General features: G+C 43.3%; 1 protein-coding gene across 4 annotated transcripts; it reads left to right on the plus strand.

The window, feature by feature from the left end:
- The first annotated feature begins 1761 nt into the window (after window positions 1-1761).
- On the plus strand, window positions 1762-26604 carry LOC136437677 (contactin-3-like). Of its 4 annotated transcripts, none has more exons than XM_066432256.1 (33): window positions 1762-1839; window positions 2044-2206; window positions 3594-3660; window positions 5492-5664; window positions 6127-6265; window positions 6926-7021; window positions 7663-7890; window positions 8451-8547; window positions 9044-9240; window positions 9872-9993; window positions 10583-10739; window positions 11343-11490; window positions 11632-11759; window positions 12026-12189; window positions 12556-12673; window positions 13178-13336; window positions 14033-14185; window positions 14644-14714; window positions 15148-15388; window positions 16005-16240; window positions 16702-16863; window positions 17373-17501; window positions 17950-18016; window positions 18436-18563; window positions 19232-19619; window positions 19809-20084; window positions 21010-21297; window positions 21771-21909; window positions 22390-22529; window positions 23160-23260; window positions 23883-24051; window positions 24728-24865; window positions 25240-26604. In XM_066432256.1, the coding sequence occupies exons 3-33, from the start codon at window positions 3594-3596 to the stop codon at window positions 25449-25451; spliced, it is 5031 nt and encodes a 1676-aa protein (XP_066288353.1). In that variant the 5' UTR covers window positions 1762-1839; window positions 2044-2206; the 3' UTR covers window positions 25452-26604. The 4 variants fall into 4 exon arrangements, with proteins under 4 accessions (XP_066288353.1, XP_066288351.1, XP_066288354.1 ...); XM_066432254.1 differs by having other exon boundaries at window positions 1763-1839; window positions 23160-23278; XM_066432257.1 differs by having other exon boundaries at window positions 1764-1839; window positions 19232-19379; window positions 23160-23278.

A 26604-nucleotide genomic window follows, 5' to 3' on the forward strand; every position in this document is an offset into this window, starting at 1 on the left:
TTGCGCCCTAATGTTGCTTTGATTGTCTTTAAAGGGACATTCCCTCTTCTCCAGAAGCATTCCACTCTGTATAATCCCTAATTAGCATTCAACTAACGTGAACGATTCACATTCTTAACGAAATGCCCAAATTTGGCGTTCTTGACACTAGAAAATCCAAAATCCTACAAAGAATGGAGGGAGTATTTCCGGCTTTGGGGGTCGACCCAAATATTCCATAACGGAAACGTTTATGTACAAGGACAGCCACAGTGAGATTTTCTGCAAACCAATACCAACAGTGACGTTTATTTTCCTTATGTCAGGTATTTCACAATTTGAACACAGCGTGACTCCATTGTTTATTTGTACCACCACTATGCTTGTTGCGTTTTAAAAGAAATCTTGCAAGTAAGAAATTTGCATCGCTGCTTGTCGTGTACATAAACACACTGTTCACCTACACCAAAACATTCAATTTCTTTTCCTAGTCCAAACGGTTTTTGATACGATTATTTTTTGTTATGCCAGGTAACGTTACATTGAAATGTTAATGCACGATAGCTCACAGAAGAAGAGAGAGACAATTGTCTAGGGTGTTTCCTAGGCGAAGACAATTAAAGTTGTCGCGTCGGACATCAGTCACCTGAGTCTTGAGACAACAGCCATGACAGTTACTACTCATCCAGCTACGTCACGTGACCGGCTACACACCTGATTCGCTCCCAGGGTCACCCTGCTATGACGTCACACGGCTGTCGGACAAGTGGTCGCTCGAAAGATTGACTCAGCTGATTTCTCTACTTTCCTTTGTTTGTTTTGACTGCTTCTGTCGGCTGGGTCTGTGGGAGGTAGACAAACAGCAAGTGTAGATTTCCAAAACAGGCGAAAAGTAAACGTATCTGCGAAACGGGCGGTCATACATGGAAGAACCGGAAGTACCCAGAAATTCAGAGAGGAAAGAACATTCATTAGTCAGCGATTATATCATATGCAAATCAAGGCGCATATTTGATAAATATGCTGTCATTTCATTGACTGATAATCTGATACTTTTTACCAATATATCATATACCATATATCCACACCAAGACGCACATATAGGACGAATATGCGGTGATAACCTAAATGCCTAATTATTCTCATTGCCCAACATATACGAGACGCTAATTCCTAGCCCATGTGCTCTATGCTGAAAGAAAAGAAAATTGGTACACAAAAGTCTCTTCTAATTATAACCAAAAACCGTGAACATCAACGTTATTAGGTAACGTTTCTGTAGATTATGATCTGTACTAAGCTTACCACGCGATGACGTGTATACATAACATGGGGGATTATGGACCTGACCTTGGTAAATAATTCATGCTGGAAAGGCGTGTTTAGCAATCTAGAACACGATTTTGAAAGGCGTGTTTAGCAATCTAGAACACGATTTTACCACTCAGTGGTTTAAAAACGTATAACCCAACATATAAAGCTTAAAACCCTTCTGTTATCATTTTTATACAGTAGTCGTTTAAAAAAAAAGTCTTGGTCAATACAAATGTTTAGGCACTGTATCCCCTAGGGGAAGGTCAGTACTGCATGCGCGACATGTGAAGTTCCGTTATAAGGAACAGACTGCCTATTATTATGTCAGCCTACGCGCATAGACATACAAATATGTCTAGGACTACCTGTTATGAGTCAGCGAGTGCAACAATTATAAGGTCTCCTTAAATAGCGTGGATAGAAGATCGCTGTTTCAGTCTACAAGTTTGCAAAGTGTGGTACGCAGCGCGTGCAAGAGGAATTCCGAGAAATCTGTATCCGTAGCCCTATTTTTCGCAGGAAATTTAGGAATTTGAAGAAAACCAGGTATCCTGTTTAACGTAAATATTTTCTCACCTGCTTTTTGTCCTGAACTTCAGTCCTCTAAGCGGTGCGTTAAGGTGGAGCGTAGCAGGACCACATCTTAAGAGTTAACCGGATTGCTGAATCTTTTAGCAAGCATCGTGAGAATTAGTATACAGAGAAATACTTGTTGAATTTTTGAATCCGGGTTTCACCCTATTAATTCAGCGTCACTCCGCCGGCTGCTTGACTTTCTGGACACGGAGGCAAAGGGACCGTCTGCCGGCGACAAAGACTCCCCACAGCGAGACCTCGCTTGTTTACTACCAAGTACACGGTCGACCTCACGGAGCTGTGTCTTCTAAAAACATCTCAAGACTTGTATTGAAAGGTAAGACGGAACTTTTTGTTGATGTGCTTTCTGAAAGTGACCTTTATTATCTACCCCTACCATGTAAATTCCCACCACTACTTCATGCTTTGGTCCATACTTATAGTATGTATTAGCGTATTGTTCTCTTCTTGATGACGATGTGCGGAAACAACTATAGGTCTTCTTTAAATTTTCACAGACTACAAACTAGTTGAAAACATTTCCGTGTAGAGTGAGTTTAGGTCCACCATCTGAGTGATAGGCTAGTTTTCCCACGACTTTTGGATTCTCCGTGTAATCACTATAATACAGATCTACAAGACGTTGTAAACATCTTTGAACCTTAAGAATTGTACATCGGGTTTGAGGTGTACTACGTTAACGTAAGATTCAGAGGAACAAAGTCGTCGTTCATCCTACAAACTGAAAATGGCTAGCGCCTTCTAGAGCCTGTCCCCACACTGACGCTTGACATTTTTTACGAACGTGACCCGCATATCTGCTTGTACCCGGCCATAGTGCATGAATACACCCAGGCAAGGTTGTACGAATTTACGATGACGCGGTCACCCTGCCGCATCTGTTTCCTAGTTTTGCTAAAAGACCACACGAGAGACAATGGGTTGAACCTCCTCAGGTATTGAGGTGTCTGACAAATTGTTCAAGCTTAACTAAACCCCCGCGGGTACAGAAACCATGTCTGGGACAGGGCAGACTTGTCATGCCGCACTTTTGCATACGTCCGTGCCTCACCGCATCCAAACGCACTTGCTTTACAAAAAGTAGTCAATTTTACTCGTGTTATTCCTGTCGATTTTATTTTCTCGTTACTGAAGCTTTATATATTGTATTAATCTGACATATAATTGAGACTCATGTCGTTGTAATCTTGCGTTTTCATGCCAAAAGGCTTTTTTTGTTTGGATGCCGTGATTCTGTTCCAACCACTTGAGTTTTGAATGACAAAGACCGGCCCCTTTGCCCCGCGGTAAAGTTTGCCCCGGCGGCCTGGCCCCTCGTCTTTTTACCCGCTGAACAACTGCACGGGAAGGAAGCTTGTCAGCCGCTTCTGTAATCCCAGATGATTCAGAGTGCAGCGTCTTGTCTGTTTCTCGCTATAAGTATAAAGTAGTAGACGAGCTCAGTTTACTCTTCACTTTTCAAGACTAAGAACAGCTGGAAACACTCTTCAAATTTAAGGTACCGTATCTTTCTCTCAAAAATCAGTTCCGTCGCAGATTAATAGTGGCAGGACTTGGGGTTAACTTCTGCAAGCATTCCCGAGTTTGAGCGTCCATGTAGCTTTTGTTCGCTATATTTATCCCGTGGTCAAAGTGCAAACATGGGCCTTTATGCTGTGAATCTCATTATTCTTAAGGTCGTCAATTTTTCCTCTTTCCCACAGATGAAGCGGCGACAACTTTGGGCGGCCGTGCTGATTGTGACGTGTTTCACATACACTGCGAATGCAGGTAAGGCATTTAAAACAATTCTGCTGCGCTTTTTTCTAATGCTTAAGTCAAAATTGAAAGTACTGTAAATGCAGAAATGTTGGCGGGGATTTAATTTCGCGGTAGGAAGAAAATGGAGTGTTCGCGGTGGTTTTGAGTTCGCGTTTGAAACAATAATAGCGCTACAGTCACACAATGGCGCGTTTTTCGCGGTGGTCTTATAAGTTAAAACCGCGAACATAAAACCACCGCGAACATTTCTGCATTTACAGTATTCATCGTCAGTTTACGACTGGGTTGGACGGAACGACATGAACCGGCCAGGGTCGTGCCGAGAACGTGACTTTGTTTTCAACACGTTTCCAAGCGTTCACACCCATATCGCTTGGCATTCTGGACGCATGGATTGTTCTTTTCTGTTGTAACTTGAATGCCGCGTGGGGGAAAGAGTTACTTCCCGGCTCGCCAATGCTGTGGAATTAAAATTTTAAAGTTTGGTGCCAAACGTCTACAACTACAAGATGTTCGTTATTTTTTTAATGTCACAGTTTACTTAACTGCTTGGAGGTTTTATGGAACCTCATATTGTAAGCGGGCAGATCAATCAATCAATCACTAACCTCTATTTACACTGAAAATGCCCTGTCGTAGTACAATCAGACAGAGATCATTTTATCAATAAAAAAAACTTTCTTCCCAAGGTGATCATATCAATAATCACCATGTTTTGAACACAATGTAGAAAGTGTTGACTACAAACTTTGATTTCGGGGGCGAGAAGAAAAACTCGTCTTGTTTTGTGTTCTTTGATATCTAATCAACAATTGGCCTTCTTGGTGTGGCTATCGCTGATTACGTATTTATTGATACATAATTCATTGGAAAATAACACCCCCTCTGGATTTAAGGAATTCTTTAGAATAGTGTCTGTTCTCTTACAAACAATGATTAATTGGCATGAAGATAGTTTGTATAATTAAGGTGCAGTGTTAAATGAGAAAAGGTAAAACTGATTGATATCATGATCAATTAGCATCCTAATCCCAGAGGTCTTAAGACAACTTGGAATTCTTGTCCCTTTTGGCCGTACCATTGTAATCTAATAGGGTGCCCAGTATAATCCATTCAGATAATTTTACAAAGTGGACAGCTATTGAACATTCTTATAGACGCTATACATCTGGACATGATCGAAAATATAGACTACAAGCAGACAAAAATCGACGTCCTTAAAACAGAAGAAAAGAGAATACGTTTGAATAATAATAATTTTTCTTCGCAAGGTACTGTTGTAAAAATATGTACGTGTATGCCCAACTTGTGTGCGACTTTTGACTTTTGATAATCTAATAGTGGAGAAGACAAGATTGGACACCTGGGGCGAGGGAAGCCACCTGGGTTTTTGTTTGTCTTAAAAGAGGCAATTTTTTTCTCCTGGGCTTTTTATTCCTTCTTTTGGGATTCACAAAAACACCTTGCCTCACTAGTTTGTCGATCGCTTAACGCAAAGATAAACTTTCTTAAGTCTAGCATAAAAATCCCGTTGCAACAGTACTTCTGTATATCTTGGATGATATTAAGATCAGAACAAACATTGTTTTTTGTATGTATCCTGTACTGTGGTGGCAGTTTACAATTGGAGTTCTATAATTCTTCTTTATTGAACGTTCCTAGATCCTATTCTTGTATGTGTATTATTCTGAACGTATTTTGTCGCATGGTGTACATTCAATCTTGCTGTGCCGCCAGTATGAAAAGTGTAGCACCACTGGGTATCTTATTTTGTATGTTTGAAAAAAAAAAAAAAAAAACACAGAAAAGACCGTTAAAGTTCAACCGTACGTATCCACAGTTGTGCTCGGCAATGAAGAGGTGGTCACGCCGAGGATCATCGTGCAGCCGGAGGACATCGTGTACGACCCGTCCTCCCCCACCCAGCAGGTCACGCTGAACTGCAAGGGAGAGGGCATCCCCGCCCCGCAGTACCGCTGGAGAAAGAACGGCCAACAACTCAACGTACTGTCGGTGAGCGTCACCTAGCGATCCGTACTGGATGTGCATTTCGAATTAATTGTTTGTATGTATAGTTAACAACATGGTTGTAGAAGACCTTACGAAAGCCGATGTACGTTTGTTGTGTCAATAAAGATTGATGGCGTTTCTAAGAAATTAAAAAAATGATTATACGACAGCAAAATTGTGAAGTGAAGATGACTTAACCATTGTGAAATAATGCAAATTATTTGATAAAATCAATTTGCAACCGAATAGTATGGTTGGACGAAGTTCTCGCTTTCTAATAGATTTTGAGACAAAAGAATTCACCTTTTGATTTCATATTGATCCCACTACATTGTCACAAGTTTTGGATTATTGAACATAGGAAAGCAAAAATTAGCTGCAGAGTTTAAAGTTTCAACCACCAACCTACCAACCCTGGCTCTGTATCGATAATTGTATCACTAAAATTATTATTTCCTTCCATAGGATGAGAGGCTAACCCTGATTGGAGGAAACCTGGTGATTGACAACCCAGAGAAGGACCGTGACGCGGGACTGTACGAGTGTCTGGCCTTCAATGACCTTGGCATTGTGGTTAGCAGACCGAGCAACCTCACGTTCGCCTGTGAGTGAATCATTGATTTTAAGAACTAGACATAGTGCTTTCTACAGATCACAATGCAATCACATGGTTATCAAACACTATCATCTAAATCACAAACCATCCTCTTACCGAAGCCCAGAACAAATGCTCAGAAAAACTTTTTGTATAGAATATCCAGCACCTGGAATGGTTTGAAACTGTAAAGTAATTAGATATTGTCAACACTGTATATATAGACCTTATCATTTATGTACATGTATATTCTGTATATGTGGTGTTCCTGAATCCTGTGTGTCATGTAGTGTTGTCCAGTCATGTTTTTGAATGGACTGCAGGAAGAGTAGCTGTTAAGCTAATTGTGGATCCTAATAAACTCAAACACATCGCCATAGATCTAGACATCTTAAAAATGTTGCTAAAACAAAAACTCAGCGAGCATAAGACAAGCATAGACGGCGTTTGAAAGAACATGCTTGTAGCTAAGACCACACCTGAGCCTAATAAGATCTAATAAGAAATAAAAATAAAAAATAACTTACGAAATTTTCTTGTCGAAAACAAATCATGCATCTATATCTTTGCAAAGCTGTGAGTGCACACTATGCACTCGTAGAAAGCATTTTGTCTGACTCTATGACTGAATGATTTTACTGATATGTGCTCCCTGTTTGTCCACCCCAGTTGTGGAACGGTTCTCGACGGACCCCCGGCCGGGCATGACTGTGCTGGAGGGCCACGGAGCCAGGCTGGTGTGCAACCCGCCAGAGGGACATCCTGGTACGGTCCTTCTTCATCTCTTCCTCGTTAGACCCCTAGCGTTTCTTGACATAATTGCATAACCTGACTGCGCCTCCAAATTTTCAGTTGAAAGAAAATTCTGAACAAAATGTCAACGATACCTCGTATTTCTTCTGCCATCCAACCCATTTTGTTTTCTTCAATAGTAGCTAACAGTCAAACTTTTAAAGGATGCCCAACTATTTGTGAATAATTTCAATTGGTTGGTGATATAAGTCACTGAATGAAAAAAAGACTCTTTGTGCACAACAAAGTGTTTTACTCAACGTGACCGTCTTTCACTTCCCTCAGGGCAATTCTGACTGATTCACTTTGTACTGCAACTGTAGGTGTCGCTGTTTACAGATACGGTCCCCAAACTTCGGTTGATAAGACACTTGGTTGTGTACAAAGAGTCTTTCTATTCAGATACCAAACTATTAATCTCCAAGCAGATCTACACGGTGCACCGAAAATCGTTTATGCTAGCCAGAGAAGCTCCAGTCCGCACCGTAGGACTGGAGTTTATCTGGCTGACTGGAGCTTCTCCGGCTAGCATATACGGTTTTCGGTGCACTGTGTAGATCTGCTTTGGATGACCAAACTATGTCTTATGCTTCAATTGACTGTTATCATCTCAGGACTGGTGTTCCATTGGGTGAAGACTCAGTTCCCGAGCTTCGTGGATCAGGACGACCGAGTGTTCGTGTCAGAGACCACGGGTGACCTGTACTTCGCTCAGGTGACGGAGTCAGACGCCGGGGAGTACCACTGTCTGGTGCAGAGTTCCACCGACCACTCACCGCTGAACGAGATCAACATAGAGGGCCGGTACAGTCCGCCTATCACGCTCAGGGTCACCAGAAGACGTGAGTTGTTCTTTCCATCTCATAAAGAAGCTCACTCAAAACTTAGATTTACTGCTAGGGGGGCTAAACTTACACCACTTCCACCTTTCACCAAAAGCTTCCTGTCATCGAAATAAAATCAAGACTACAGCATGTCCAGGGCAAAATATACAAAAACCCTCTGCAGTACCAAGGTCGGCCGCCAGGAGGACCAAAATTAATCTTGACCTTAGGATCCACAACATCTACCCACATAGAAAATATTTTTGTAGTCCATCTAGAGTTTTTTTAAGATACGCGCGTACACACACAAATATGCCAAAAACTATACCACCATATTTTATGGAAGCAATCAAGAAACGCGCATAGTAGACCATAAGTATTAAAGAGTCTTACTATGTCTCTTTCTATTTTTCTTGTTCAATTAGCGAAAATACATTTGACTTGAACTCTAAGTGCAATGGTTATTGTCTCTTTGTATTAATCTTGTAGTAATTGTACCAGATGCTTTAAAGTTGCTGAATGAAGGTATGTGTTTAAAGCATTTTGAAAAGAACTGTTTTCTATCTGTCGTTCCGCAGCGCCCGGCCAGGTGGCGCCCCAGCTCGCTGTGTCCGAGAGAAGCGTCTCCGCTCTGAGGGGAACGACAGTCAGGATGGAATGCTTCGCGTACGGAAAGTAAGTCAACAAGACAAACTCTATTCCTGTACATGTACACTCATGTCTAGGGCAGATTCGTATTTATGAACATACATTCCCAGTAAAGAACATTTCAAAGTGTAATGTGCTATCAGGTAAATATAATGCTTAGGTTACATTTGCATCGGTGCCCGTAGGGATGCGTTGTCCCGGCCAGGCCCCGAAGACACAAATTTGTCCCGGTGGATTGCCGGACACCGGAAGGGGACCTCTCGGTGTTCTCCCGATTAGTTTCACGGCGCCTATTATCACCGGGTCCCGTGTTGATTTTAACTCCGTGTTGAAAACTTCCAGGGCCCCGGCCGTGCCCAAAAGTAGTACGGTAGCCGCAGGGTGTCACACGAGGCCACGTGCAAAGAAACAGCCCTTGAACTTGACGGTAGGGCCCCCTTTTCCAATTGTGACCTAAACACGCGCCTCTACCAAGCTGTTTGTACTGATAATCGATGTGATCGATGTTTCCCCTCTCCATCAGCCCCGTCCCCCGGATCAGTTGGCGGCGGTTGGACCAGTTCGGAGTGGAGGTGCCCCTCCCCGTGAACCACTACCTGGACAAGTGGAACCAGGCTCTCATCATCACCAAACTGGACCTACAGGATGCCGGCTTCTACGAGTGTCGGGCCGGTAGCTCCAGCGGGAGCGCCTCGGGATCTACACAACTCATCGTACAAGGTAGCGTTTGTTCGTCTGTAAGGGCCCTGTCACACCCGTGCGTCTATTCCAGTGCGCATGAGTTCCGCAGTAACATTTTTGTGGTTTAAATAAATTTTTGGGGGATGAAGTTGTTTTCTTCTTTGACCCACCGTTGAGCCGTCTAGTTATCAAACCAAAGAAATTACTTCTTCGGCTGCAAACTTAACCTAAACCCAAAACATGTTAATACGCAACCCATGCGGACTTGTATATACGCACACGTGTGACAGGGCCCTAAGGCCCCCATTCCACTAGACAGCGACGCACTGCGACCTCCTTGCGACCTAGATTGTATTTGTGTAACCCATGACTTAATTATTGGAATGCAAAATGTAAAACTATGACTGGAATAGACAACAAAACACACAAAGCATAAAAATATTTGTTTTTCACCTATGAAATCGCTTGGTCGCAGCGAGGTCGCAGTCCTAGTGAAATGGGTTAACGTTACGTACAAAGGGTGTCAAAGTTTTAGAAGTGGTACTGACACCCTTATGGACAGAAGAGTATAGCACACAAATTCTAAGCGTTAACTATTTCACTGGAAGATCTTGAGTTGTGAGATAAAGAAGTAACAAGCTTTAACGTTGCTCTGTTTTTGTCTGCCTAGGTGTTCCACAGTTTCTACAGGGCCTGTCGAGTCAGCATGTTGAGCTGGGCGGTAGAGCGCACTGGGAAGTCCGCACGGACGGCGACTACACTGTGTCTTACACATGGCTGCACAACGGACAGGTAACATACAACAGCACTTATTATTCGGTGTACAGAAAGTCCGAAATGAAACGAAATGGAACGAAATGGAGCAAAATGGAACACAATTGAACGAAATGGAACGAAATGGAACGAAATGGAACTACAGAAAGTGCGAAATCGAACGAAATTCCAATTATCTCCATTTCGCACTTTCTGCACACCTAACAGCGGGTTTTATCGATCATATATCATTTAGACATTGAGACATTGTCAATACCTGTGTCTCAGACTTGACGTAGACAGACAGTGACGGTCTGGTGAGATGTTATCACTAAGGTGTCTAGCTTCACCACATCCCCTGTAGACAGACAGACATCCTGTGTCCCATAGGTGTTGAAGGTCACAGAACAATGGCCAGGAAAAGGACTAACCTGACTTAATGACACGCTTGTTGTGTCATCACTCTTTAGATATGATATTCATAATTCTAGGTCATCTTTAGACTCTCATGGGTAGAATGTCAGGGGTGTTCTTTGTAATGATCTGCTGCGGTAGAAAATGACATTATAGTCGGAAGTATACATCAAGATGGTTATGCGTATATCATAACGTTTTACTTCTAACGTAGGTTCTAAACGGAGGCGGAAGAGTGGCTCTAGCTAGTTCCGGTTCCACTGCTTCGCTGAGCATTTCGGGATTGCGCGCGGAGGACAGCGGTGTTTACCAGTGTGTGGCCTTCAACCAATGGGGGAGAGCGAACAGCGCGGCTGAACTCAGGGCACAAGGTACCTTTTATATATTTTTACCTTCGCCTAGAAGGTTATGTTTTCGTCCGCGTTCGTGAGTGTGTTCCGTCCTTCTGTGTACACTATAACTCAAGAATGCCTGGATGGATTGTCTTGATACGTGGTATGTGGGTAGGTCTTCATGAGACCTCGAAATGATTAGACCTTGGGCCCTCTAGCGGCTTGCTATGGTACTGCAGCGGAACTTCCAGTTTTGATATCTCGAGTTCTGGACATGCTATGGTCATGTTTTTTTTAGCTGCAGATAGCTCTTCGGAGGGAAAGAAAGTCCTGTAGGTTTGGGCCACCTAGCGGATTGGGCCCCCTAGTTTCTAATAGCATGTCTTCGCTTATGACGATCAAAGGTATGGCCTGTAATGTCAACCTGCAATGTCAGTCCTCACCCTTAGTGAGATGATGTCAGTCCTCACTCTTAGTGATATGAGCTTGTCTTTTTTATGACTCAGGGAAAATAGTTGCTGTTCCAGTTCTAAGTGCTTGTTCAGTGCCCGGAAACGGTCTATTGGCCTTGAAATGAACAAACTTGTCAGAAGAAAAATTATGACTAAGATTTAATTAATGATTTTTTTTCTCCTTCCCCAGATGAGGCTCCATCGTTCGGACTGCGGCTCGACCCAGAAATCATTGCGTCCGCTGGAAGAGCGGTGGTGTTCAACATGCGCATGCGCGGAGTGCCGGTACCGAATGTCACGTGGAAGAAGAACGGTGCAAACGTTCAACTTGGAGGAAGGCAAGGGACTCACAAACGTTTTCTAGTATAGCATAGACCCGACGTGTCTGTAAAGTCGTTAAAAGACGCCAAATACATGTGCGTGTTAGCTGCGTACAGGCGCCGTATTTCATATAAGATATTGATATTTCGTACCTGCAGGTATTCTCTGCTGGAAGGAGGGAGCATGAGGATCACAGGTGTCCAGCTGTCCGATGGAGGAATGTACACCTGCCAGCTGACCAACCGGATGGGAGCAGCCACCAGCACAGCTACACTGACGGTTCAAGGTCAGAGCTGTTAGCCTATTTTCATCGATAACTATTTGTATTTGCATTTTCGCAATACCTTTATGCAATTTTGTCACCTTGTCAATTGCTTAGAGATGCCTGGGATGACAAAACAAATTCTGTAGAAAATGACTTTTACAAACGAAGCATAACGAACCGCTTCTGTTTCTTCTGTCGTCGTTTGACCTTCGAGTCATCTTTTATTCCAAAGTTTTCAAGCCATCTGATCCATATCAAACCGTCGGCACTGAACTGTTTCCACACAGACGGATCCTCGCGGTCCAGTGGCGACCCCTCGCGGGTGACAGTGGATTACCAGCAGGACGGGACCCTTCCGTGCGCCGCCGGCGGCAGCTCCTCTTCTGACGTCATCAAAACCTGGTTCCACAACGGACACCGCGTAGACCTGTCCAGTGACCACTACGTCAAGGTACTTACTTATACATGTTCAGTTCTACATAGTCTACACGAAAAAAAAGCATTTCAAGGGGACTGTCACACTAGTGTGTATATCAAGTCTGTATGAGGTCCGTATAGTCATTTTTTGTGACCGAAGAAGTCGTTTTTTTTGCTTGATAACATGGCTGCACAACGGTGGGTCAAAGTAAAAAGAACTTCTTCCCCGCAAACTTTACCTAAGCCGATAAGATATAAATACGGAACTCAGACTAGACGGACTTGACAGCCTCCTTATAGCAATTTTGTAATATCATATGTTGAGGACATGGCGCTTTGTCATGATCTTCACACATGATCTGCGCCATGCATAACTTAACATGTTTTTCCATGTGTTTAGGATTCAGACGGCTCCCTGGAGATTCTACAGGCGACCAAAGTCATGGAGGGCACGTATGTGTGTTCCGTGGAAACCAGGACCGGGAGCCAAGAGAAGAGGGCTGTGCTCACCGTGCGTGGTACGTACAGTCAACTCACTGCTCAGTTTGATCTTAACGTTAAAACTAGAGTTAAGAATGTGTGCTACATATACTTCAGGTTTGCTATGTTAGTTTAGCGATTACGGGGTCTTTTTATATTTCTTTTTATTTGAGCTGAATGTGTGATAGTTGCGTGCCGATTTGTTAAAGATAGAGAGAACGCTAGCGACCCCCAAAAAACACCCCTCCCAATAAAATGGTATGGCGACCCTGTAACGTCACAATTCAAGATGGCGCCCACCACACATGCTAACGGATCCAACAAATGTTTTGCTACGCAAACCTGTAACTACTCTGAGTAAGAAGGCGCTTGCAATGATGGAAAAATATTGATCGGTAGGATAGTATCACTTCTTCTGGAATGATAAGAATATGCTTAAGACACTTGTTTTCTTTGTGTTCAGTTGACGTCTTAGCATTGGGACATCCTCTCTTCATTCAACACGTAATTGCAAGATGTTTGTCTTTTCTCCATACAAACAGCGTCTCCAGATGCCCCTCTGCATGTTCGCGCCAGTGACGTCAGCAGCAGAACCTGCCGGCTCGCATGGACTGCCGGGAGCGACAACCACAGCCCCGTGACGGGGTACATCGTCCAGGGGAGGACACAGACTGACCGGAGCTGGACCACTCTGGAGTCAGGTCAGAACTTACAGGGTCAGGGGGAAGCTTAAGCCCCCCTCTTACTGGACCCGCGGCACGCTAGCGGCGTCGCTGCGTCCTAAACTGGATTTGTGCGCTAGCGGCGTCGCTGCGTCCTAAACTGGATTTGTGAAACCCTTGACTTGGGAATATCATTCAAAACGTACAAGTATGACTAAACAAAACACACAAAGCTTAAAAAGATTCGTTTTTTGTCGATGAAATTCGTTGAATGTTTTGTCAATTCGATCGGCGGCAGCGATGCCGCCAGCGTGCCGCGGGTCCAGTGAGAGGGGGGGGGGGTTAACATGGTAGAGAGCTAAGAACAAAGAACAAATTCACGCAGTTCAGCTCCAGAACTTCCAGATTTAAGCATACTACCTTACCTTTTAGTCTAGAGTTATTTGATGAATTGTAGTTATTGAATGAAGTGTAGAGTTTTTAAATGAATTGTAGAGTAATTGAATGAATTCTAATAGATTTTAAGTAATGTTCTGTGCCTCATACAGCAATTCAGCTAGATTAGGTCTCACTGGTATGTTTGTGCACATGTTGCAAATAAAGCAATGTTCATCATCAACTCATCGGGGTTTCATCTGAAATGACGTTTTCTATCTGAATAACATCTAAAACAAAGTCATTAAAGACTATAAGTCTTATTGATATCATCATATCTAATATTTGTTCGTCCTACAGGGTCTGCAGAGGTCATCGCAGACGACAGGATGCAGACGACCGTGTCAGAGCTTTTGCCAGGCAACGATTACGAGTTCCGCGTGCTCGGCATGAACGCCATCGGGCTGGGAGAACCCAGTCTCCCCTCGCCGATCTACAGCACACATTCAGATGGTGAGAGATCTATCCCTACCAGTTTTCTTCATTGTATCCTTCCGCCAACCCTGTCTTTCCTATTCCTTGCTTCTATTCTTCATCATAATCATCATCTTCGTCTATCTTTATCTTCTTTGCACCATAGAGACCGAATCATATCCCTTGTCTTCTAGGTGGCAGTAAAGCCCCCCTCTCACTGGACCCGCGGCACGCTGGCGGCGTCGCTGCGACCTAAACTGGATTTGTGTTACCCTTGAATTTATAATGGGAATATCATTCAAAACGTGCAACTATGCACCAAAAAGACAACAAAACACACAAAGCTTAAAAAGATTCGTTTTTTGTCGATGAAATTCGTTGAGTGCTTTGTCAATTCGATCGGCCGCAGCGGCGCCGCCAGCGTGCCGCGGGTCCAGTGATTAATTCAATGAGTTCAATTATGCACATGTTAACCTATCACTGTTTCCACCATCTAGCTCCTGTCGCCAAGGTGGGCGGAGTCGGAGGGGGCGGAGGCGACATCGGAGACTTGGTGATCAGATGGAACGTAAGAGAACCCTGTACTTTATATGGTAGAGTATTCTGATTGATGGTTGAAATGTCACATATCTGACACATTGCCATCAATCAGAACGCTTTGCATTTGAGTCATTTTTATATTTGCAAAGAATGCTATGTTTTGGGGTGCGTGATTCTGTGTTTGTGTGTGTGTGTCTGTGTGTGTGTGTGTGTTTGTGTGTGTGTGTGTGTGTGTGTGTGTGTGTGTGTGTGTGTGTGTGTGTGTGTGTGTGTGTGATAACACGATAACTCAATAATAACTGAGTGGCTTATCTCCATATGTGTTATGTGGGCAGGTCTTGATAAGACCTTGAAATAGGTCGATTTTGGACCCCTGTAATGGTACTGCAGCAGAACTTCCGGTTTTGATATCTGGTTTGGAACTTCATATAGATAGTCATGTCTTTCTTCAAATTTCTCAGGCCCTAGCAGAGAAGTACCGAGGTGGACCAGGGTTTGGCTACAACGTGTTCTTCAAGAAACTCGGCTCGACAGACGAATTTTCGGTGGTGCAGGTGACAGACCCGAACATGGATCACTACGTGCACAACCCCGACCCTCCGCTAGGCGTGTTCGTGGCGCACGAGGCCAAGGTTCAGGCCTTCAACCAGTACGGGACCGGTCCCATGAGCGACAGGGCTGTGGTGTTCTCCGGAGAAGGGGGTAAGTAATCTATGTTTGAAAAGATATCTCTTGTCGTCATCTTTATTTTGCAACAAAGTATGGGAACTTCATCAAAACCTTTGATATTATGTCGAATATGGTAGCATTCTGTGTGTATTCTACCTAACATGCCCACTTACGTAGCGCTACCAATTATTGTCCAATTTATTCAAAACGTCATTTATCTCAAAACCGCACGGATAGAGCCAAATGTTTAACCCACAGAAAGAAATAGGAGCTCTACTAGAAAGGAAAATGCATGTCTGTTAGTTTTTCTCCGCCTGTTTAACGTCGTGCGAGCATGTATTTATACTGAGGTCTATGATGAAGTATTGTGATAGTGTTACCTATTATGGTCCACCTCAGTCTTTTTCCAGCTATCGCTATACTTGAAGAACATAGATTAGAAATAATGCACATAAATCGTGACTAAGGATCGAACTACTGATGTTCTTTATTACTCATGAGAACTGACTTTAGCATAATACACCTCGACATATGGATATTACCAAAAGTGGTAGCGCACCGTAACTGGTAGCGCTACGTTATATGTCTCTTTTCTAAACTTTAAAATATACGTAAGACCCCGAAACAACAGTCTTTTCTGTTCCATCAGTACCGAAGCAGGTTCAAAACCTGGAGGCGACAGGCTCGTCGGACAGTTCCGTCAGTCTTCGCTGGGACGTACCGGAACACGACGGACAGGTCATCGGGTACCGGGTCCTGTACGTCCCGACGCACGACGACGAAAATGGCGCCGCGAACTCAGCAGAGATGAAACAGTTGGACGTCGGACCGGAACCTACCACCGTGGTAGGGAATCTGACCGCAGGAGAGTTATACACGTTTCAGGTATGAAATTTCACACATGAAAATTCAAACAACAACATATATCCACATTAAACTACATTTTAATGTTTAAGGACATCCTAGTAATGCTACGGTGCCATTTCCAAAGCGGGGCCCGACCGGGCAGCTTGGGAAATATGATATAAAAGACAACAAAAGACACAAAATGTAAAAAGATCACTCCTAAACATATATTGTGTGTTTTCTTGATATGCGTTTTTTAGTTTTCGTTTTCGTAAACAGCCCGGCCGGGCCCCGATTTGAAGATGAGACCGTAGCATTAGCGAGGCCAATTGTATGACATGAGTTTGCCTTTGTCGTTGTCAGACGTTACATTAGCAGAATTCGAAGAAAGAGCAAGAAACACATAAAGGTACATTAAGTAGCAAAGAAGAGGCTGCTAAGCCTTAAACCTTAATTATCATTTGTTTAATGTCTCAATGTGTGACCTCTTTACATCTCAGGTTAAAGGAAGGACGGCCAGTGGTTATGGTCCTTACAGCGCCCCAGTGGAGGCGAAGACGCAGGAAGCCGGGTTCTTGGCCCAGTCGTACGTCGGTGGTGTTCCCCTGGGCCTCTTCCTCTTCATTATATTCTTCCTCTTACTCCTCATCCTGCTGTTTTTGGTAAGTCCATTTGCGTCCGTGTTGTTTTCTCTCATTCCACTAGACGGCGATCGCGCTGCGCTCTAGCTGCGACCTAGATTGGTTTGCATAACCCTTGCCTTCGAAATTAGAACATTATGACAAATTCAAACACATGACTTAGTCGACTGAAAAGACATCAGACATACAAAGCGTAATAAGATGATTCTTTTATCTATGAAATGCAAGGTCGCAGGGCGGTCGCAGAGAAGTCGCCGCCCTATTTGAATTGGAATGTTATCGGAATGTATGACATGATTTGATTTGAAGCAGCCAAGACATGCTGTATGAATAATGTCTCAGAAGAAACCAGATCCGTATGTGGTATGGTTTTGCATTGTTTCCTGGAGCAATTGTTAGCGTTAATAGTTAGACTAGAGTAGTCACTGCTCATCATTATCTGTCCGTCCTTTTCATGTTACATGCACCTGCAATTGGCCTACAGGCAAGAACTTGCAATGAACTGTCATTGTTATGCATTTTGTTCCTAGCTGTGTTTCTGCTGTTGGTGGAAGGGGCTGTGTGAACACTGGTGGGGGCTGTGCTGTGCCTGCTGTCTGTCGTGCTGTCCGTGCTGTGCAGGCTGTGCGGAGTTCTGCGGCTACGGCGGCAAGAAAAAGGTACGGCTGATCTCTTTGTTATCCTTGACAGAACATTAAATATCATATTGCAATAAAGAAGAATAGTTGTGATCAAATTTGACCGACACATTCAAAAGAAACAAATTTTAAGAGTTTGATGCTACAGACAAATTTTAATGTATCTTTAGACGCGACAACCCCAACAATGCAAAAATAGGTAAATATATAAAAGACTGCTTTGGCATTAGAAAAAAAATACAGAAAGCTCAAATCTAACACTACATGTATATACAGTATATCAAAGACTTATGCTAGCCTTTATTGTATGGGTGATTATGATGCCACATTTTATTCTATACCTCTAGTTTGCATTATGTTTTGATACTTGTTCATCAAATTGTACAATTGTCGTGCAATAAAGTTCTTCATTCAAAAGAAAGAAATATTCTCAAAAGACAGAGGCGTGAACATTTGTGTTTTCCTGCAGCACAAGAAGTACTACAGCGATGACTGGGAGCTCAAGGAAATCGCCATGCAGGAGTTCAAGTCTTCAGGTAAGTTTCAGGCGGTTGTTTATCGTAGCCGTTCCCCAAAGGTTTGCCAACTATTGTACTTCGTAATTCTAAACTTAGGGTGAAACAGAACCATTCAAAGGATCGACAGATTTCCAATTTTCCATGTAAAAATTACGGTCACGACCACTGAAGCTCTGCCATACCCCCACCTACGAAGATGATCAATTTCAAGTGTGTATTTTTGTCTTTTACATTAATTACTTCCATGAAAAATGGCGGTATTGTTATGGGTGTGTCTGTGTGACTGTACTGTGTATGTTTCCGGATACTTGTATTCACCAACCTCTTGATGTATTGTGATGATATTTGGTATGTGGGTAGGTATTGGGAAGACGAATGTCAAGGTCAATTTTTGGGCCTCCTGGTGTGTGACCTTGTTTGTTTTATTTTGCTTACAGCTATGTCTGAAGAGCACAAGTTTGCCCTGAAGCGCCACCGTTCGACCATCGTGGAACATGTCAACCCGCATCTGATGACAGACTATCTTCTGGACAGAGGGATCATCACCAGCCCTATTGCAGGCGAGGTATGGAAAGTCGTATCACTAGATCCGCGACACGCTGGCGGCGTCGCTGCGTCCAAAACTGAATTTGTGTTACCCTTGACTTTATAATGGGAATATCGTGCAAAACGTACAAGTATGACCAAAAATACAACAAAACACACAGAGCTTAAAAGGATTCGTTTTTTGTCGATGAAATTCATTGAGTGCACGTGCTTTGTCAATTCGATCGACCGCAACGACGCCGCCAGCGTGCCACGAGTCCAGTGAGTGGGGGCTTCAAGTCGTATCACTCCCGATCCCGAGTCTTGCATTGAAAACACATTCGTTTGTTTTAAACGGCAAGCAAGGAAATAAATCCAATATCTTAATTTTGAAAACAATTGTGACCCAGATCCTTTCTACAGCATTCAGACAAATAACATGATCTTTTCACCAAATGCTTTATGGATAACCTATTAATGACAATGACAATGAACTTCATTGTATTTTCATATCCAACATGGGCTAAATGCATTAGGTAACATAATTACAAGTAGAAGAAAATGAACATTGTGCTATATTCCATCTAAATTTACTTAGTCTCTTCTCTTCTCTTGAAACATGTGTACACACATTTGCATAGTTTTTCAATTACATCGTAGTTTATACATGGCAAGATATATGTGAATAATACTGTGCTTGTTTCTCAGTTGAGGCGGTCCGAGTCCCAGCCTGAAGCGGTGGAGAAGATTCTGGACATGCTGCCGTCCCGGGGGGACCCGGCCTTCTACGCCTTCTGTGACGGCCTGAGGGACTCATGCCAACTGGCCTGGCTGGCAGACCTTCTCGAGGGAGGAGGTACAAACAACCCAAACTTTATCTACAAGAAGGAAACCGGCAACCCCTCCCTCCACACCAAGAGCCCATCCCTCCACCCCGAGAGCCCCTCCGTCGACTTCAAGACACCCTCCCTCCACTCCAAGAGCCCTTCCCTCCACTCCAAGAGTCCTTCCCACCATTCACAGAGCCCTTCCGTCGACTCCAAGAAACCCTCCCTCCTTTCCTCCAAGACCCCCAACTTCGTCTCCCTCCCCAATGGTAACTCGTATATCATATTATGTAATTTGAATATACCACGGATCATGTTAACAATAAAATATAACCACAACAGCCTAACATCATTGTGTACTTAATCATATCCTGGTGGAGTGCATGTGGTGCATAAAGATGTTATAGTAACTAGTAATAGATCTGAATATCTGACATAATGTTTGTATTGATTTTCAGGTATGTCAGAAAGGTACAAGAAGGAATTGATCCGGTACAGGTTCAATCTTCTGGAGCACATCATCCCAGAGCGCATGCTCTACCACCTGCTGCTACGCAAGGCCATCACTCGCGCGGAGTTCAGTCTCGTGGATCGCGAGATGACCAAGAAGGGCGCCAACGAGCAGCTCCTCTACGTCCTGCCCACCAAGGACGACGACGCTTTCTTCGCTCTGTGCGAGGGACTGCGGAGAGACTGCGATGCTGGGTGGCTGGCAGACCTTCTAGAGGGGAGAGGTACTGATTATGTGCTAACCCTCCCTTTGATTCATTCTACTTAAACCACCGTATTTGCTCCGTACTCAGATCACGCGCGCTCGCGGCAGATTGTACTCTCGCGAGAGCAGATTCAAAATGGCGCCGGAGTTTGGAAAGGGGTCTATTTTAAAACATAACGACTTTCATGAAAAATGTAGCCAGCAACAAACTTGTTGTGTTACATCTTTCAAGTCGCATGAAATCCAATAAATGCACGTGCTAGAAATTGACATCTACTTTTCCTACTTAAATGTTACCAGAAACATCACATCTCCGTTAGCTTGTGTGGATGAAATGATCATTGTACTATTGAACCTTGAACATAGTTTTCTTCGGTACACAACCCTATTTCATTCGTGCACATGTTTCAACGACATGTCTGTCGTCTTCATCAGTGCAAAATGAATGGTCTCTATTGGTGTAAAGTGGACGACAGACGGAAGAATAGGGCTGTGTACCGAAGAAAACTATGTTCAATTCATTTAACATTTACTGACATAATTCCGCGAGAGTACATAATTCCGCCACCCTGAAACGTCCAAGCAGATCTCCAAACCAACGTCCCCCGGTATTATACACTCATATACATCTAAACCTGCATACCTGGGAGGTGCTTCACTAGAGATATCTCAAACCAACTGTTTTTCAAAGTGGCGGATTTATGTAACCCGGCGGATTAATGTTAATACGCGGGTAACAACCTGATGAAACTATGTACGGTTGATACGGCAAAAATATTTACTCAAGCAACCGTATAAAATTTTGCAAATTTTGAACATTAATTTTCAAAATTTTCAAAATTTTATCCAGTTGCTTGAGTAAATATTTTTGCCGTATATTACTACCTGAATGTCTAACCTTCATCAAAGTATTTACGGTTGAACGTTTCCCATGTTTACCACAGAGCTGCAGTCACACCAGAAGGAGCTTCTGATCACTCACAGACAGGCAATGGTGGACAACATGAACCCCATCCCCATCATCGACTTCCTGGTGTCCAAGGACATTCTCTCCATCAACGTGGCGCAGGACATCAAGAAGCTGAAGACGGCTCGCGAGATGAACGAGAAGCTGCTGGACATCATCATGACGATGAAGAGCGGTGCGTTCTTGATGTTCATCGTGGCGCTGAGGATGCTGCCGGACTCCGCCTGGCTGGCCGACCTGCTGGAGGAACCGACTGCCGACACAGGTAGGTTTGAAACATCGATACTGTACGCGATACCAAACCGTGGCGTGCGTAATCCAGTGGTTAGCGACCCTGCCTTTGGACCAAAATGTTGGGAGCTCGAATCCCGGCTGCGTGGTTTACCCGACCTGCACGCTACTGGGAAGATCCGTAGGCCATGGTACACTGGTCATTGTGGTCACCGAAACGAGCAAGGGGGGATCTCCCCGGTACAATGAACATGGAAATACTGTACATATCGTCTGTCTTCTCTGTTACAATCAGTGGAAAAATGGCCCGTCAGTGAACGGTTCGAAATAACTTTGACTTTTCACTAGAATCTTTGAATGTTATCAGTGCAGTACTAATAAAGTGATAATATTATTATCTTACCTTAAGGGGAATATGCGTGGTATACGGTAACAATGAGTCCTATAGTGTGAAGGCGTACGTTGTGTATTTCTGATTTCACTTTAACCATTTCTGTCACCGTGCAGCTATGAGGAAGGACCGACGAGACATGCTGCTGGCATTCAGATCCATCATCATCAACAACGTCAAGGACACGGACAAGGTCATCGAGTACCTGGTCAAAATGGAGGTCCTGACGCCGGCCCAAGTGAACGATTTAAACAGGTAGGACTCGCGTTCTATTCCAATCTGTGGAGTTGCTCTTCTAGTTCTGTCTCCAATCCGGGTCTTGCGTTTGCAGGATGTGCAATGTGACGTTGCCTGTGTCCTTTGTCCTGCCAACTACGAAGTATCTACTACTAGTATCAGGTCAGAACAAGAGAAAGTCATGTCTTCAATACCAAAATTATCAACCTAGGATTGATGTGTTCAAAAATGTGTATTTTCCCAGAACTATCGCCGAGTGGAGCTCGTTGCCATCATGTACTGTAGAAGCGTTCTCACTAGATAGCTTTAAACAACGCTTACAGCTAGATGTGCAAAGGCTAGTCAGATGTGACAGGTCGTTGTGTGTCCTATAACCAGCTGCTGCTGTGACGCGTGCCTGTAAAGCTGGAGTATTACACCGAAGGGAGGTTATACTGGCTACATAGATACGGATACATACTTTAATCTAAGGTTCTAACCAAACGTTCGCCGTTCCAGTCTCCGTGCGGAGGAAGCGAGGTGTGGGAAGTTGTTGGACATGCTGCCACCACGAGGTGACGAGGCGTTCGAACATTTCTGCGAGGCGCTCAGAACGAGGGTTCACCTGGCCTGGCTGGCTGACACTCTGGAGGGAGACGGTAAATTCAGCTTGTGCCAAATCTCTAGCTCTTGTATGTGTTATCACCTCCGTGAAAACGGAGATATAGTTTTCAGTCGATTGTTTGTAGTCTTTTTTCTTTACATTCAAATATCAAAAACTTACAGACAAAACATGCCTGGATGGCGATGATATTTACAACAAATTAGAGAACACCTATATACAATATACAATATATACATCCAAACGTTCATCACTGATATAACAAGTACCCATTATTCCAAATTAGGTTTAATTATTGTTGTACAAACTGATTGCCTGATGTAGAAAAGAGTTCTGTAATCTTTTGGTTCTTGCTGGGGGGATGGAGATGTTGTGTTTGTTCCTGAGTGACCGTCCAGTAGATATAATGTTGATACTAAGGTGTTGCTTGTTGTCTTTCATGATGAACTGTATTGTACAACGAAGAACAACAAAGCCAAGCCATTGTTAACAGTTCCTGCGTATCGCATTAACAGGTCATAATTTTGCTACTAAACACTGCCATGATAATGGTTTAAATGCATATCGAAATTGCATATGATCATCTCCACTTTTTCTACTAGCAATCTGTGACTATGACGCGTAAAGCAATTGATCATGATTGACAGGTGTTTTGATTGATTGACAGGAATGACCAGCGCGAAGAAGCTGCAGCTGATCCGTCACCGCGCCGTGCTGGTGGATAAGATGTCTCCGGAGCCCGTCATCACGTACCTGTCCCAGAGCCAGGTAGTCGGCAAGCCTCAGGTATCACTAACCTTGTCCTAACCTACCTGCACGTGGTGAAGCATGCGGCATGATGGCACGGGGACAAGATGGTGACAAACAAAGAAACAAACAAACAAAGAAACAAACAAACAAAGAAACAAACAAACAGACTAACAGCATGGCTTGCTCGTACACTAACTGATTGCTGTTCATATTATGAGATTCGGGAATGTGGATTCACCCAGGCATGATGGCATGAGAACAAGATGGTGACAAACAAATTAACAAACAAACAGCATGGTTTAAAAGGACATTCTCCCTTGGAAATCAATTGTTGAATTAACTGAAGGGACTACCCTAAATGCATGTCGTGATAGGACGCTGTAGTTTCGTACACTAACTAAGACCCGCTTCATACTAGGATTTTACGTGACTTTGCGTTCACCCGTACATGGGTAAATCCCGATTCGCGAGGCCTTGTATAAACGCAGGTCAAAGGAACTAGTACTGTGGGGATGGGGTTTAAAAAGCGGATATTTCCACCCAGGGCAGTAACATCTATATAACACCGAAGAGCAGTACATGTTATCTCCTTTACACGCTACCGATACTAACACAAGAATTCCGTACGAATGTTCCCCAGGTTTTCACCAAAGCCATGGGTAACTACATCATCAGCGCGCCGCTTCGCGAGGAGAGGAACGAGCGGATTTTGGACCTGCTGCCGTCCCGGGACGACCTCGCCTTTGACGTGTTCTGTGAGGCGCTCAGGACCATGGGCAAACAGGCCTACCTGGCGGACATGCTGGATGGTAAGGCTTATATGTATTACGAATCTATCTTTTTGTTGCTGTAGTGTGTACTGTACTTGTTACTGAATCTAAATTAACAACTGTCATATTTCAACTCAGTATAACAGCCATGCGGTGCCCAAAGGATATATGGATAGATGAACGGAAATGCACTTTATGTTAAAAACCATTCTAAACAAAAAGGAACTATCTTGATAGAAAACTATTTCAAATCCACTCATGTTTTAAGAAATACACGTAACTTGTCAGTCATACAATATTCCAATTTCAAAAATCTTAAAATCTATTCGAATGAACTTTGCATACAGAAATTGCGTTTCAAATCTTTATCATCTAAAATATCTTACCCAAATTTTCGACTGATCCACCCGTCTTTTTCGAACAATGAGCAATCCACTGTTTCTGTGACGTCATTCAATGCAGATAGAACACGTGACTCGATGAGCTGTGGATCATATGTTGCAGAAAGTCTATGGCGCCCCCCGTCTCTGTTGAGGGATGGTTGTTGGCAATTGCAGTTCAACTTTGATTCAGAATAACTTCTACCAACACAAATGAACTTTCAAGTGAATTTTAATAAAGATCCTTTTGACAAATATTTAAACATTACACACAAACGAAAGAGTAATTTTAAAGATCGTTGTTAAAGAACTGTTGATTCTTATGTTCTGTCCAGGTAAACAGACGGCGGTCCAGAGTGCAGAGATGGACGGAGGGGGAGTGCAGCTCGCCCAGCATCCCTTCAACCTGATGTCAGGCACGTCCGTACGGGCGCACAGAGGTCAACAGGTCATCCTAGAGGTCAAAGGGGAAGGTAGGCCATGTTTATGATCAATTTAAAAATCGAGACTGGTTGACAAAATCATACTTATTGCAAAGTCCCAACTTGCCATTCCGACCATACAAAAGCGGTGTCGAGTGGCATATCTTTTTAGAATCTTCATATTACAAACGTCTTGATATTTTCTGAATACCCAGTATATTCCAAATTCACTATCATAAGACGTACTGATGTAATATCATAATTATCATATACTGTAACACACGCATATCTCTATTGGCTGAGATTCGCAATCATTAGCACTCTATACCATGTACAAACCGCTTTATGCAATGTTGAAATACAACATATGGAATATTTCAAATGTGATCATGACGCTATTTCTGTTTACTTGAAAAATTTTTTAGCCAAGAACGTCCGATGGTTGTACGAAGGAGAGATGATCCCGCCAACCAAAGGGCTCCATAAGAAGTCGGACGGCTTTAAACACGAGCTGCGTATCGACAGCATGACTCCCGAGCTGGGCGGGACCTACACTTGCGAGGGAACGACGCCAGGGGGCGGTGTTGCGTGTGACATCACCATCATCGTCATGACGGAGGAAGAGCTTCTGCTGTGAGAGACTTAGTAACCGGATAGAGATGCGACAAGAAAAGTCGTTTTATATGCTATGATAGTGGTAAACACAGATAACGTTACTCAAGCCCTAGAGTTCTACTCAAGCCCTAGACGTTATGTTGCACACCAGCTATGTTGCCTTCTGTTGTCTTTTGTATTTTTTAAAAACAAATTCTATAGTATTATGAAGAAACCTTATGCGCGGCTGGCTTTCTTAGGTCCATTGTATCCATGTAACTTAACAATATCCTTTCATTCGTAGATAGATAGCTGGACTACTATATTATGCGTCTATCATCATAATACATCCAATGAGCGAACTTGTGAAATTTCTTGGTGCTACTAAAGTATATAGCTGACTACATATGTCCAAACTGTGGCCGAGACTGTCACGCCAGGATTGGACTTCAGAGTCACATGAGAAGCTGCCGAATCCAGAGTGCTACCATCATCTGGAAAGATGGAAGGATGCCTACTATATAGCTAGTCAGTAACTTGAAGTTTAAAGACAAAACCTTTCTCCAACATAGCAACTTCTTGAAACTTCTGTTGATTGCTTTTCCGTATAAGGTACTAAGTAGATAGCTTAAGTGCAATATCTTCTGATGTATGCCCAGTAGAGAGTTACAAGCTGCTACTGTACTAAATTTGTGATCTAATGCTTATCGAGTTGCCAGGTATTGGATCTTGTATGTAAATGATTGGGTGTAGGTTTCAAAACGGTAATGTCGAAAAGGATCGGGGAAAACGGTTTCAAGAGATACGATTATATCAGTTGTAAATAACACACCGTAGGCAACTATGTACATCTAGATTTAGATATGGGTGATTTGTTTGGATTTGTACATATCACGAAAAAACAAGAATTTTCTTAGATTGCTATTCCTGGTGTTTTAACGTAGTACAGATAGATGAGGTTAAAGCTTTGCCTTTATTAGAAACACCCGACGATATTTGCCAAGAATAACACGGCGGTAGCTAAGAGTTATCACCTAACCTCGCTGCTATGTAGCAAATATTCAATATATCAGTACACAGAGAAATGTCAAGGTTTAAAACTAAGGCCATCACCGTTTATTTTCTAGTGTGTTCGTGTTTGAATGATCTTTATTGTTGTTGAATAGAATTCTCCATTAAACCAAATGTAAATCTAA

Source organism: Branchiostoma lanceolatum, chromosome 1, assembly GCF_035083965.1.
Source record: "Branchiostoma lanceolatum isolate klBraLanc5 chromosome 1, klBraLanc5.hap2, whole genome shotgun sequence".
NCBI lineage: Eukaryota > Metazoa > Chordata > Leptocardii > Amphioxiformes > Branchiostomatidae > Branchiostoma > Branchiostoma lanceolatum.